This window comes from Bos mutus, chromosome X (genome assembly GCF_027580195.1).
Source record: "Bos mutus isolate GX-2022 chromosome X, NWIPB_WYAK_1.1, whole genome shotgun sequence".
Classification (NCBI taxonomy): domain Eukaryota; kingdom Metazoa; phylum Chordata; class Mammalia; order Artiodactyla; family Bovidae; genus Bos; species Bos mutus.
In genome coordinates this window covers 126,488,502-126,502,873 of record NC_091646.1, presented here as the reverse complement: position 1 = coordinate 126,502,873, position 14,372 = coordinate 126,488,502, and the positions used below count along the sequence as shown (strand labels likewise).

General features: G+C 38.3%; 1 protein-coding gene across 1 annotated transcript; it reads left to right on the top strand.

The window, feature by feature from the left end:
* Nucleotides 1–724: 724 nt before the first annotated feature.
* Nucleotides 725–14,130, top strand: LOC138986513 (eukaryotic translation initiation factor 1A-like). The gene is made up of 6 exons (XM_070366628.1): nucleotides 725–740; nucleotides 2,541–2,624; nucleotides 7,947–8,050; nucleotides 9,128–9,178; nucleotides 13,060–13,141; nucleotides 14,036–14,130. The coding sequence occupies exons 1-6, from the start codon at nucleotides 725–727 to the stop codon at nucleotides 14,128–14,130; spliced, it is 432 nt and encodes a 143-aa protein (XP_070222729.1).
* Nucleotides 14,131–14,372: the final 242 nt, after the last annotated feature.

Sequence of the window (14,372 nt, the reverse complement as noted above, 5' to 3'; positions counted from 1 at the left end):
GAGGAGCCTGGTAGGCTGCAGTCCGTGGGGTTGATAAGAGTCAGACACGACTGAGCGACTTCACTTTCACTTTTCACTTTCATGCATTGGAGAAGGAAATGCCAATCCACTCCAATATTCTTGCCTGGAGAATCCCAGGGACGGGGGAGCCTGGTGGGCTGCCGTCTATGGGGTCGCGCAGAATCGGACACGACTGAAGCGACTTAGCAGCAGCAGCAGAAGTCTATTCAGTAGTATGAGTTAACTCAAGCGGTTTCTAATTGGGGAAATGTACAAGGTCTCCGCTATACTGACACATCTCGTTTCAAGCTCAGCGAGGTGTTCTCCAAAAATCGATCACTCTTTACAGGAATCTGACACAGCGTCCCTCACACTTTTGAGTACCTAGAAGTCAGGTGGTTTGGACAACACGTGCTCGATAGGGCAGAAGAGACCGTCCTTGGGGGATAGGGCAGTAGCGTCATGGGGGCTAGGCCCGTAGCGTCATGGGGGATAGGCCCGTAGCGTCATGGGGGATAGGCCGGTAGCGTCGTGCGTGAGGAAAGCGACGTAAACCTCGTGACACCAGCCGAGTCGCCATTTTGCTGCTGCTAAGCGAGGCCGGTGCGTGTGTCTCCTGAGTTCTCAATTCGGAGAGTGTAACTTAGTTCCTTGGAAGCTTCGGAGGATTACCTGGCAGCGACACAGGAAGCTGCTTGGAAACAGTGAGCCTGCCGCTACAGCTATGCCCAAGAATAAAGGTAATGACTGGGTTTCCCGGAACCACCGAATGCTCAGCCGCCATCTGTGGTAGTTCCTACTTCTTGTGGTTGGCTGATGTCTTTGAGTGGACTACACAGTCCACATAGGAGCAAGAAGCTGCTCCTGCTTCCTCCAGCTCTGTTCACATAGCGGTGTAATTTCCTCTCCCTTTTTGTAAATTTTACAGGGAGAGTAGGATATGATTAGTTTCGGATTCATGGCAGTTTAACGGCAGGCGCGTTAGTAAACTGGCAGAAGCCTACTTTTGGTCAGCGGAGGCTTCGCCCCTCCGGCCTTCATCCCTTCACAGAACTCTCCCTTAGCTGTTGTTTACGACACACTGATTCTTTCTTTTGGGTCCATTAAATATTTGTCAGCAGTTTACTTTGTGGACAGTTGACTACTGGTGAAAATACTGCTTCTTTGCAAACACGAAGGTAAACCACTGTTGCATGTTTAGGTTCATGTCTGCTGGTTTATTTTCCTCTACCTGTCACAAACCTTAACCTCCTTTAGAAGTCACACATATCCCAAGGTGTTCAGCCTTTGTTTCTCATAAAATAGATGCTGGCATTTTGTATTTCTACTAACTCTTATTCTGAGGCAGACAGTTCACAAATAATCAGATTTGACAATAACTTTACTTGTAACTTTCAAAACAGTACTTCTAAGCTAACTGAAGAAGGGCGCTGGAACACTCATTCCTTGAATTCTCCTTTTTACAGACCTGAGTTCTGCTTGTGTCATGTTTAATATCCTTGTAATACCTCCTGGAAAACTAAGTGCAAGGAATGAAAATACCCCCTTCAGAATAGCACCACATTTCACATTCCACAACAAGTCTCTCTTTGTTATTCATTCCTGGCACTTCATTTTCGCTCAAGGCTGACTTAACCTTTGCCATATTCGATCACACTTCTTTGCCTTTGAGTTCAGTGTGCTTTAGATTCCCCAAAACAACTGGCACAGCTTTTCTCTAGCAAATGTTTTGCTACTAACTATGCAGGGAAACTCCAGGGATGTCTTTTTCATAATGTGTTAGGTAAATTACAAACCACTTCTGTTTTTTTTCTAATCTATATAATTCACTTTTAGCTTACAAAGCTAAAAGTGTACATTTCCATACATTCCTTGTTTCCTCCTCTGTTTCTAAAAATGAAGTTTTAGATGCCCACATTAGACTGTGCATTCTAAAGAGAATAGGACTTACTTCATGAATGTTGAATTACTACAGCTTGGTGCTTAATAGATGTTCAGGATACTTTTGTTAATGTTATCTTCCTAGGCTTCACTCCAGCCTTGGGTAGCTCCCATCTTCCTTCTGTGGGACTTTTAAGCTAGCTGCTAACTCTCATGCCAAACTTAAGACATTTCTACATATGATTTTTCAGTTTTCATTCCTTTAGAAATATATGGACTAGTCTTGGATTTTTAATTTGAAAATAAATTGTGGAAGAGAATGTATAGAATCCAGGTTTAATTGGAAAGCATGGATAATAAAAATGCTAATGGTTATCTCTGGTAATGGGGTTATGTGGTTGATAATATTACTATCTGGTAAGGGATTTAGAAGACAGCCATCAGCGATTTGTAAGCAGCTAACCAGTAAGCAAATTAGGTTAAATTGTAAATCTCTTTTGAGGACTGTTAACATTTTACTGCTATTTAAATGATAACCTGTTTGTTCCCTGTGTTTTTATAAAGTTTAAAAGCTTATGTTAGCTTGTTTGATAGTTGAGTTTGTAAACTTTTATACAGGTAATTAGATTTCAATTTTTATTCACTTTTTAATCACTTAGGTAAAGGAGGTAGAAACAGACGCAAGGGTAAGAAGGAGAATGAATATGAAAAAAGAGACTTAGTCTTTAAAGAAGACGGACAAGGTAAGAATTCTTTATTTATACTTTTTCTAGTAATGTGAATTTCAGAGTTTAATCTGTAACATGTGTTAGTCATAATCCTGAGGAGTTGTCTCATAATTCCTTTTTTTTTTAAATTTAAATGATTTTATTTGTTTATGTGGGGTTTTTTTGTTTTTTGGTTTTTTTGCCTATGCTGGGCCTTCATTACTGTGCATGGGCTTTTCTTTAGTTATGGGGAGCGGAGTCCTCTGTAGTTGCAATGCACGGGCTTCTCAATCGGGCATTCTCCCGACTTGTGAAACAGAGGCTCTGGGGAGACCAGGCTTCAGTAGTTGCAGCACATGGGCACAGCAGTTGCGGCTTCTAGGCTGTAGAGCACAGGCTCAATAGCTGTGGCACAGGGGCTAAGTCTTTTGGAGGCATGTGGGTTCATCCTGGATCAGGGATCAAACCGGTGTCTGCTGTATTGGCAGGTGGATTCCCTACCACTGAGCCACCACAGAAGCCCCACATATCTCCAGCTTTTTCCCATTTACAGTGCCCTGCATTTTCCAGAATTTCTGTATTAATTCATTTTACACTATTTCTCCTGCAGGCTTATGTGGCATCTGTAAACAAGGTGTCTTGTTTTTATTCTGTGGAAAAACACAGTATAAATGACAGTGATTGAAGCAGAGTAAGCCTGGCTGCCAACATTGAAAATCCCTTACTCTTGGAATATTTTTCAGTAGACTATGAGAAATCTATGCCAAGACCTCAGCCCCTCAGTACTGCAAAGTAACTAGCGCATGAGTGTATTTAATAAAGTAACTGAGTAATTGACTATCTCTTATTTAAGTAAGTGCAGACTAAAATAAGAGGAAAATAATTGACTGAAGCACTTCCTTTTTTCCCTTTAATGGATAGCTAAGCCCCACAGAGGATTGAAATATGAGTACAACTGCTGTATGTTTTTTACTCAGACTCACTAATCTTCAATGGTTTTTTCCTGTGCTTTCTTTCGGAGCATGCACATTTTCCTCCTAACGTTTTAAACTTTCCTATAGGCAGGTCTAGTTACATACAGTTATGGTTTTTAGCCCTAATTATATCATCCTCTAAGAGCAAAGCCTTTTTCGTATGTAACTCCATTAGTATGATTTCAAGATATTTAACCTTAGCGAAAAAGTCACCAAAAAAGTACTTTTTTCTAGCCCTGTTGCTTGTGCTTAGGCATGCATGTCTGAGTCTTTTGCGATCTCGTGGACTGTAGCCCACCTGGCTCCTGTGTCCATGGGATTCTCCAGGCAAGAATTCTGGAGTGTTGTCATTTGCTTCTCCACAGGATCATCCTGGCCCAGAAGTCTAGTGCGTGTCTCCTTTGTCTCTTGCATTTGCAGGTGGATTCTTCATGGCTGAGCCACTGGGTAAACCTGTAATTTGGGATAGCCAGTAGCCCTATGTGGGTGTTGAAATGAAGTTAAGATATTGCTCAGTTCAAATGTATACTTTTCTCTAAATTGAAAATTCTGTTCTCTGTTGTTGAGCTGCCCATTCCGCATTTGTCCATTTGTTTCTGTAATTTCCAGTTCTTCATAACAAAGCCATGTAGTTATTCCTGCATAGTGCAAGTCACTCAACACACACACACACATGCGTGGGAACAAACACAAATGTTTTTGGTGGAAATTATTTGAAACATGATGTGTGGCTAAAGATAATCTGGTCCTTGACCTTCATATTTTCCCCTTACATTAGCAGTCTGTTTTCAGGGCCAGGTTTTAAATGATCATTTTCTTTTTCTTTGTTATTTTCTCCAGTGTAGCAGTCCGGAGTACTAAGCTGGATTGATGGCCTGTGATCCAAGTGACTCTCCATAGTTTGAATCCCATTTACCTTTCAGGATAATGACAGATTAGACTAGGATCTCTTTGGTGGAGTTGTTGTTTTTCAGCCACTAAGCCATGTCTATCACCCTGCAGGACCCCATGAATGGCAGTACACCAGGATTCCCTGTCCTTACAATATCCTTGCATTTGCTCAGACTCGTGTCCCTTGAATCCTGTAATACCATACAACCGTCTCATCTTCTGTTGTCCTCTGCTCTTGCCCTCCTGCTTTCCCTGCCTCAGGGTCTTCTTGCAGCCGACCCTTTGCATTAGGTGGCCAAAGTATTGGAGCCTCAGCAGCAGTCCATGCAGTGAATATTCAGGGTAGATCTCCTTTAGGATTGACTGGCTTGATCTCCTTGCTGTCCAGGGGACTCTCAAGAGTCTTGTCCAGCACTACAGTTGAAAAACTTCAACTCTTCAATGTTCAGCCTTCTTTATGGTCCCAACTTTCACATCCATATCAGCAAAGTAATATCTCTGCCTTTTAACACGCTGCCTAGAGTTGTCATAGCTTTTCTTCCAAGGAGCCGTTCAGTTCAGTCACTCATTTGTGTCCAACTCTTTGCGACCCCATGGACTTCAGCACACCAGGCCTCCTTGTCCATCACCAACTCTGGAGTTCACCCAAACTCATGTCCATTGAGTCGGTGATGCCATCCAACCATCTCATCGTCTGTCGTTCCCTTCTCCTCCTGCCCTCAATCTTTCCCAGCATCAGGGTCTTTTCAGATGAGTCAGCTCTGCCCATCAGGTGGCCAAAATGTTGGAGTTTCAGCTTCAACATCAGTCCTTCCAATGAACACTGAGGACTGATGTCCTTTAGGATGGACTGGTTGGATCTCCTTGCAGTCCAAGGGACTCTCAAGACTCTTCTCCAATACCACAGTCCAAAAGCATCACTTCTTCAGCACTCATCTTTCTTCACAGTCCAACTCACATCCATACATGACTACTGGAAAGACCACAGCCTTGCCTAGGCGGACCTTTATTAGCAAAGTAATGCCTCTGCTATTTAATATGCTGTCTAGGTTCATTGTAACTTTCCATCCAAGGAGCCAGCATCCTTTTATTTCATGGTTACAGTCACCATGTGCAGTAATTGCCAAGCCCCCCAAAATAAAGTCAGCCACTGTTTCCACTGTTCCCCATGTATTTGCCATGAAGTGATGGGACCGGATGCCATGATCTTGGTTTTCTGAATGTTTAGCTTTAAGCCAACTTTTTCACTCTCTTCTTTCACTTTCTTAAAGAGGATCTTTCATCAATGGTGGTGTCATGTGCGTATCTGAGTTTATAGAATTTCCTCCCAACAAAATCCCAAGTTGATTTCAACTTGTGCTTCATCCAGTCCAGCATTTCTCATGATGTAATCTGCACAAAAGTTCAATAAGCAGAGTGACAATGTGCAGCCTAGATGTGCTCCTTTTCCTACTTGGAACCAGTCTGTTGTTCATATACAGTTCTAACTGTTGCTTCCTGACCTGCATACAGATTTCTCAAGAGGCAGGTCAGGTGGTCTGGTATTCCCATCTTTTTCAGAATTGTCCTCAGTTTAGTGGGATCCACACAGTCAAAGGCTCTGGCATAGTCAATAAAGCAGAAATAGATGTTTTTCTGAAATTCTCTTGCTTTTTGCATGATTCAGTGGATGTTGGCAGTTTGATCTCTGGTTCCTCTGCCTTTAAAACCAGCTTGAACATCTGGAATTTCATGGTTCATGTATCGCTGAATCCTGGCTTGGAGAATTTTGAGCATTATTTTGCTAGCGTATGAGATGAGTACAGTAGTGCGGTAGTTTGAGCGTTATTTGGCATTGCCTTCCTTTGGAATTGGAGTGAAAACTGACTTTTCCAGTCCTGTGGCCAGTGCTCTGTTTTCCAAGTTTGCTGGCATATTGAGTGCAGCACTTTCACAGCATCATCTTTGAGGATTTGAAATAGCTCAGCTGGAATTCCATCACCTTCACTAGCTTTGTTTTTAGTGATGCTTCCTGAGGCCCACTTGACTTCACATTCCAGGATGTCTGGCTCCAGGTGAGCGATCACTCCATGGTGATTATCTGGGTCGAGCAGATCTTTTTTGTACAGTTCTTCTGTGTATTCTTGCCAGCTCTTCTTACCGTCTTCTGCTTCTGTTAGGTCCATACCATTTCTGCCTTTTCTGGAGCCCGTCTTTGCATGAAATGTTCCCTTGGTAGCTCTAATTTTCCTCCAGGAATCTTTCCCATTCTATTTTCCTCTTTCATTGCTCTGATCACCAAGGAAGGCTTTCTTACCTCTCCTTGCTATTCTTTGGAACTCTGCATACAAATGGGTGTATCTTTCCTTTACTCCTTTGCTTTTCATGTCTCTTCTTTTCACAGCTATTTGTAAGGCCTTCTCAGACAGCCATTTTGCTTTTTTGCATTTCTTTTTCTTGGGGATGGTCTTGCTCTCGTCTCCTGTACAATGTCACAAACCTCTGTCCATAGTTTATCAGACACTCTTGTCTATCAGATCTAGTCCCTTAAATCTATTTCTCACTTCTACTGTATAATCATCGGGAATTGGACTTGATATATGTCATACCTGAAAAGTCAAGGAGCAGGTGCCGTTTAATTTCGTGGCTGCAGTGGCTGTCACTTTGATGTTAGTCCTTAGTAAAAAAAATTTAGTAATGTACCAGCTTTATATTAACTACCTGTTTCTTTCTCTTTATTCTGATGCCCGCTTTTATCATTTAAGTCAAGAAGACATTGTCCCATACTAGCTAATGCGTATGTCAGTGTTTTCAAGTGACAGTAGAATCAGGTGGCCTCTTGACTATGCTTAGATATAATTGTCTTTAAACATTTGACACTTTATCTTGAGTTTTAAGAACTTTAGAAAAAGCATCAACGTGTTCTCAAGCAATAGTTTGTTAATGATCAGCCTACTGTGGATTATCAGTAGAGTGAATGAGGGAAAGGAGAGCCGAGATCTTGCAAATACTCAGCATGAGAGATTCCTAAATCAGCATTTAGGGTGCAGTCTGAAATGAGCCACTTTGATGTCCAAAGGTAGAGCATACAGTCATGAAGACCAAGACTGAACTGATTTTCTCAAATTAGTAGATAACTTAAATATTCCCAGTAGCAGATAGCTTTATGTGGAAATAACATTTGTGATTTTGGATTAACTGCTTCACTTTTGTTGACTTTTCCTTGCTCTAAAAACAAGATAAATTCAAAGGTGTAGCTGGAAGAGACTATAGACATTGTTTGAAAGATTAAGAGTTCTCTCATTTTCGTGGATAGCGTTAGTATGTGTCCCCTTGAGACAGCTCTCATTTGTTCTAATACTTGAACATTTTGTTCTTTTTTAAATCATGGTTTGGTCTAAAGTTAGCACTAAAAGTGACGTTACCAACCTAATAACAAGTGTTGCATTTTAAGAAAAATTGAACAGTAGTTTACGGTTTTGTTTTGCTTTCTTCTTTTTTGCCCCTTCCTAAGAATATGCTCAGGTAACCAAAATGTTGGGAAATGCACGATTGGAAGCAATGTGTTTTGATGGAGTGACAAGGATATGTCATATCCGAGGAAGCTTGAGAAAAAAGGTCAGTGTGGAGATATATTTTCCTTTAGTACAAAACTTACCTTTAATATGTTTATCTGTGCTTCTAAGTGACTGAATTTGGTGAATTCTTGAAGACTTCAAAAACAGTGATTTATAAGGCAATATAAGTGCATAAAATTAGAAAATCCTCAATAACTTTCATGATTGGACTTAGATTTAGAAAGAATGATTTGTGATGCCTAGGCTGGACTTACGCCAGAAATGTTTGCTCTTGGGGAAACAGACAAATTCCCTGTATGAAACAAATGGCCTAGACTCTTAACAAAAATGTTAAGCCATGAAAAAAAGAAAGAAAAATGAAACACCTTAAAATTATTTTTAAGACAAAAGGAGTCTAATTGCTAATTAAATCTAGTGTATGGTCCTGGGTAAGACTTTGCTTTGCGGGAACAGCTATACGTGGTGTTAGGAAAATTTGAAATTGGAACAAAATAAAGCATCTTATTTAGTAATTTTGGCACATTGATTGATCATATTGTTTAAAAGTTCCTTCAACCATAATTTTTTGGATTAAAAAACAGTTTTGTTCTGTTGAGTCATTCTTTTCCAGTTAGTGATTTAGGGGCCTAAATTGATGTCGATTGGTAACTAGATGGCTATATTTGTGTATGTGACTTATTTTCATTTGTTTAAAAGAACTGAAAATGTCCAGAGTGATTTGTGAATAAAAGTAATTCATGTGACAAAGAACTACACTTTTGTAAATTTAAAGACTTTAGTTGAAGTAAAATTATTATATATGGTAATATCCTAAATTAGAAAATTTGACCCAAACTGAACTGCCTAACTTTAGTTTTCAATTAATATACGGTAAGTATCTATAACTAAATTTTGCCTCATAGGCATGAGCACACACACAGATAATACACAGATGCATGCACATCCACACATGACACACACACACCACATACATACTTATCTGTAGTTTTGCCATAATTATTAGTAGGTACTTTACACATACCGAATGAATTGTATTTTTTGTATTAAGTATGGCTTTACATTGAACACTGTTGTTTGCATTTTACATATGACAGACTGTGAGTTTTTTTTTAAATAGGTTTGGATAAATACTTCGGATATTATATTGATTGGTCTTCGAGACTATCAGGTAACAATTAAACTTACAATGTTCTTGAATTTATAAATCATTAATATCAGTATTTAGATGATGCAGTAAAGTGCATCATCTAGCCAGTTCTAGCCAGTTACGATCCTCATCCTTCTGGCATCAAAATTTGTTATGATCCACAATGTTTAAGATGATAGGATTCTGGCTTACTGATGGTACATGTGTTTTGTGGGAAGACTGGTTGTTTCTTTCTTTATTTTAAATATAGTAAGTAATAAATATTGTCTTATAATTTTGGATAAATGGCTAGAGCTCATCCTTCTGTCCTCCTTTAAAGTCTAGGTGTATTCAAGGCTCTGTGCTAGGTTTTCAGGGATTATGCTGCAGGCTGATGTTTTCAGTGTACTGTGGTAAAATGAGAAGTTATCTTCGTATTTTATGATATATATTTCACAGAGCTAGATTATTCATTTTCCTTTCATTTTTTTTTTCTTTAATATTTGATGGCACTGCAGCTTGTGGGATCTTAGATCCTCAATCAGGGATTCAACCCAGAATACTGCTGAGGAAGCCCTGAGTCCTTGTCATTGAACCACGAGAGGTCTCTGCCCATTTTGCTTGTTAAATCTTTTTGTAAAATGACCTTTGCTGAAATAAGAACAGTAGCATAATGACAGTGATTTTCATTAGTATTCTCACTCATTAAAAGAAAAAATTAGTAATTTTACATTTTAACCTCTCAGTTACGAGGTTTAAATTTAAAGGTCTCAAATCCAAGTTTGAGAAATCACTGCTGTAGATGATGCAGTTAAATCAGGCAAAACCTCTATCTCCAAAAAAGGATTTTTTTGGCTTATAGGAGAAAGGTAAGACATAGACTAGGTCTTTCAAGGTGTAAGTTATAAATCTGAGATGAATACTCAGAGAAGTACTTGGTAGTTGCCCACTATGATCTCAGTGTTTGGAATATGACTTGTGAGACAGAAATCCTTTTGGTTTCTGGGTCAAACCCATCACTTGTGCTTCATTAAATTTTGAGTGAAATAATTGCTGTCTCTCTCTATTCTATTATCAGGTCATGTTTTCTGTAAATACCTAAGACTTTTTGATTTGTAAAGTTTCACTCTTCTGGTTCCTTGTTGATTTTCTGCTGTGATTGTTCTATTAGTAAAGAGCCATTTTGAAGTCAGCTACTCTGCTTTTTATCTGCACTAGTTTTCTTTTAAAGAATATGTTTGTCTTGATTCTCTAGTGAAATATTCTTCACAACTAAAAGAACATTATGTACATTGTTTCTTGCCTTCTTTTTATGAATGCAACCTGAGGTAATGTCTCTGTTAAGTCCAATGTCTCTGTTAAGTCCAGCTTCTAGCCTTTCTCATGCATGCTTTGTATTGACTACTTATTTTCTGGTATGTGACTGAATACCTTGTCCTTTTTCTTTTTTTTTTTTTCCTGAAGTATTTCTTTTTTTTTTTAATTTTATTTTATTTTTAAACTTTACATAATTGTATTAGTTTTTCCAAATACCTTCTCCTTTTTCTTTGTGTGTCTTGTGTTTCTTGTTTTTGTTGTTGTTGAAAACTAGAAAATGTAAATATAATGTGGTGAGACAGGAGATCAGATTTCTTCTCCCAGGGCTTTTAACTTAGCATTGTTGTTGAGTGATTTCTGAAACAGATTGGGTATGGCATGTATCTGTTCCTTGCATGTGGCTGCTGAATGCTTGTTTATAACGTCACAGACAGCTGTCTTTGAGGTTTCATTAAAAACCAGCAGGCCTCTCAGCCTCTCCTTTTAGGGTCTGATCTTGCAGGGGCATACCTTTGATACTCAGCCAGGCGACTGATAGTTCTCTTCATTTCAGGCTTGTCCAGAAAATCCAGGTCACTCAAAGCTGAGATATTAGGAGCATCCCTGAACTTTGATGAGTTTGTGTTCAGTACTGATTCCACATATAAATGAGGTCCTGCAGTATTTGCTTTCTCTTTGTGACTTATTTCTCTTAGCACACTACTCTCCAGGTTCATCCATGTTGTTGCAAATGGCAGGATTTATCTACATTGGGTGTTAATCCCTTATTGGTCATATCATTGGCAAATATCTTTACTGATATAGTACACTGTCTTTTTTAGTTGTTAACAGTTTCCTCTTCTGTGCAAAAGCGATTTAGTATGAAGTATTTACACTTACTAGGTTTTGCTTGTGTTGCTTATGGGCTTGGTGTCCTATACCAAAAGCAAAGAGCAAGAACAGCATTTGGTGGTTTTACACTGTGTTTTCTTGCAGTAGTTTTATGGTTTCAGGTCTGTGTTTAAATTTCTGATCTATTTCAGGGTAATTTTAGGTAGTTTCTGGTGTAAAATAAGGGTCCACTTTTATGTTTAGTATTGTTTTCCCAGTCCTGTTTATTGGGAAGGACGTCTTTTCTACACAGTGATCTTGCTTCTGTTCATAAGTATTAGTTGACTGTCTTTGAAACATTTTATTTCTGAGTGCTCAGTTTTGTTCCAGGATCTGCATTATTGGTGGACTGCCAGTGCCATGTTGTTTGGACAGTTGTGTTTGAAAAGCAGGAAGTGTGTGTCCTTCAGCTTTATTCTTCTTCAAGATTGCTTTGGCGGTTAGGATTGTTTCAGGTTCCATATAACTTTGTCTCTGAAAATAACTGCTACTTGAATTTTATAGGAATTACACAGAATCTGTACATTACTTTGGGTAATATGGACACATTACTACTATAACTGACTTTTGTGTGTTGATTTTATATCCTGAGACTTTACTGAATTTTTTTCTTTGGTATGTTTTTGTGATCTGGATCATCTGTGTATAACCTTTACATTTTTTATATGCGATGACCAAAAACATAGACTCTGTTTGTAAACATATATCATTTTCATGTCCATTTATTTTAATTTAACTACATATAAACCCGGAAATGGATCGAAAAATTGTTAGTTCCCAGTTTAATTCTTTGTTTCACGGGCAGTGTAACCAGAGTTATATTAATCCATTCAGGGATTAAAACACTAACTTTAAAGTGATAGCCACAAACAGCTATTCTGACTTTTAATCTGCTGTGGATAATTACAGACCCTTGTTATTCAAATCATAGTGTAAAGATAATAGCAGCATCCCCACTCTATGGAAGTATATTAGCACATTATTAACTAATCTCTTCCCTACTGAGTTGCACTCAGAATTTTAACACAATACCTGCATGTTTTTTGTGCGCATTATAGTTTGAGAAGTGTTGGTTTGTATTACTCTGCAGTTTTACGACTGATATTTTCAGTTGCCTTTCTTTAGGCCTTTTCTAGGTTAATTGTATACATTCAGAACCGTTTCCTCTGTCAGTGACTCAGGTTGTTTAAAATGGAGAAAAGGGAACAATTTTAGGGCAGTACTTCTCAGGCATATTTGCATCAGAAACACCCAGAAGAGCTTTATGAACACACGAGGACTTCACTTCAAGCCTGTCAGGTTTTAGGAAGACATAGGTATCTTTTTAAAGGCCCACAAACAATTCGGATCAGTAAGATACTCTAAGAATTGTGGGTTACAGAAAGGTTTCTTTTGGGTAAAAATACCACTTTCACTTTGAAGTATGGTGTTAGAGTGTGGACAAGGACAACATTGCAAAATCACCACCACCCGTATTTCCTTTTCTTACTCTGATTCAGTGCATTATATACATCATTTTTCTAGTCTATACTTTATTTGGTCATGCATGCCGACTTCGTCATGAGGATGTGTGTGTGTGTGTGTGTGCGCGCGGGCATGTGCGCGCACGTGCGCGATGATGGAAGGTGAGAGAATAGTGAGGTTTTACTTAAGTGTGTTTAATTTGAAAGTACTTTACGAGACAACTGATGATTCTTTGCATAACCAGTTTTGATCCTTCCTTGTTTTTCTCCAAGGACAACAAAGCTGATGTAATTTTAAAGTACAATGCTGATGAAGCTAGAAGTCTGAAGGCTTATGGAGAGCTTCCGGAATATGGTACTTAATATCAAAGTTTTTACATCTCTCTGTCTTCTCATAGCATTTGCTAGTTAGTGTTTAGGTGAAGCAGATATTTCAGAATTCTCTCTCTTTCATGTATTTTTGCATAGATGCTTCAATTTGCTTTAATATCTATTAAATACTTCAGAATATTAACAACTTAGTAATGGATTCTCTTCCTACAGTATGTTCTTTTGGTGGGAAATTAAAAAGTTTACAGACTCTAGACTTATACCTAAGAATTGTTAAAGCAGTACCTCTTTTAAACAATTCTTAAGAGATTATACTGGGTTTCAGCTACTCAATGACAACAATTATGGTACTGGTATTGATTTTTATGGAGGAGCATTCAGTTTTTCTTAGTATATACAGTACTGTTGCAGTGTTTTGTGGAGAGTGTTTTTAAAAGATATGCCTTTTATTTCTTAAAGACAAAAGTATTCTATTCTTCTAGTAAGCTTGGAAAGATTAAAATATGTTTCTAATAACAAAAAAGAGGAAGTATACTAAACTCACATTTTGAACATGATAGCAATTTTACTTATTCTATTACAGTGCATTTTATTATAAAGTTAGGTGTTTTTTAGTCAGAGTGAAGATTCTGATGACAGGCCGTTTAAGAAATGCTAAGATAAATGGGAATCAGATCAATACTTACTTGGCAGTGAACTTCTTTTAGCGGTTTCATTGTGAGTTTGTTCTCTGTGATATGTTTGCAGTTAGGAAGATTTTTCTTGGAATGAAACTGTTGAATCAAAGATTGATTACAAGCAGTTTCTTGTACAGTTCAGTGTTTTATTATTAATCCAGTATTATTTCTTTGAATCAGCAATTAATCTAGTAACATCTTGAGTTTGTATTTTTAAGAGTATTCTCTTCCTGTGCTTTTAGCCGAACTTAGTGAAACAGATACCTTTGATGCTGAAGATGATGATGAAATCCAGTTTAAGGACCCTGCAGGTGAGGATGAAGACATGGAGGTGTAAGTCCAGGCTCAACGGTGCGTGTGTGTGCTTTTTAATGTTCTGTACATGAAAGTAGTCAGATCTTTCACCGTCTTAGGTCTCAGAACGTTGAACACTTGAATATATATTGAGGCATATGTATCCATTAATTTGAATATTCATTAATACTTAGAAGCCACCGTGGCAAGCTTTTTAAATTTTCAAAGACTTTATAATTCTTGGGGTCCTTGTTGGTTTGTATGTTTGTTTTTAAAATCAATTAG

Excerpts from the sequence above, each read along its gene's own strand:
- LOC138986513 (XM_070366628.1), top strand. Across the intron at positions 9,179-13,059 it reads TTGGTCTTCGAGACTATCAG|GACAACAAAGCTGATGTAAT; the intron begins GTAACAATTAAA and ends TTTTTCTCCAAG. Across the intron at positions 13,142-14,035 it reads TGGAGAGCTTCCGGAATATG|CCGAACTTAGTGAAACAGAT; the intron begins GTACTTAATATC and ends CTGTGCTTTTAG.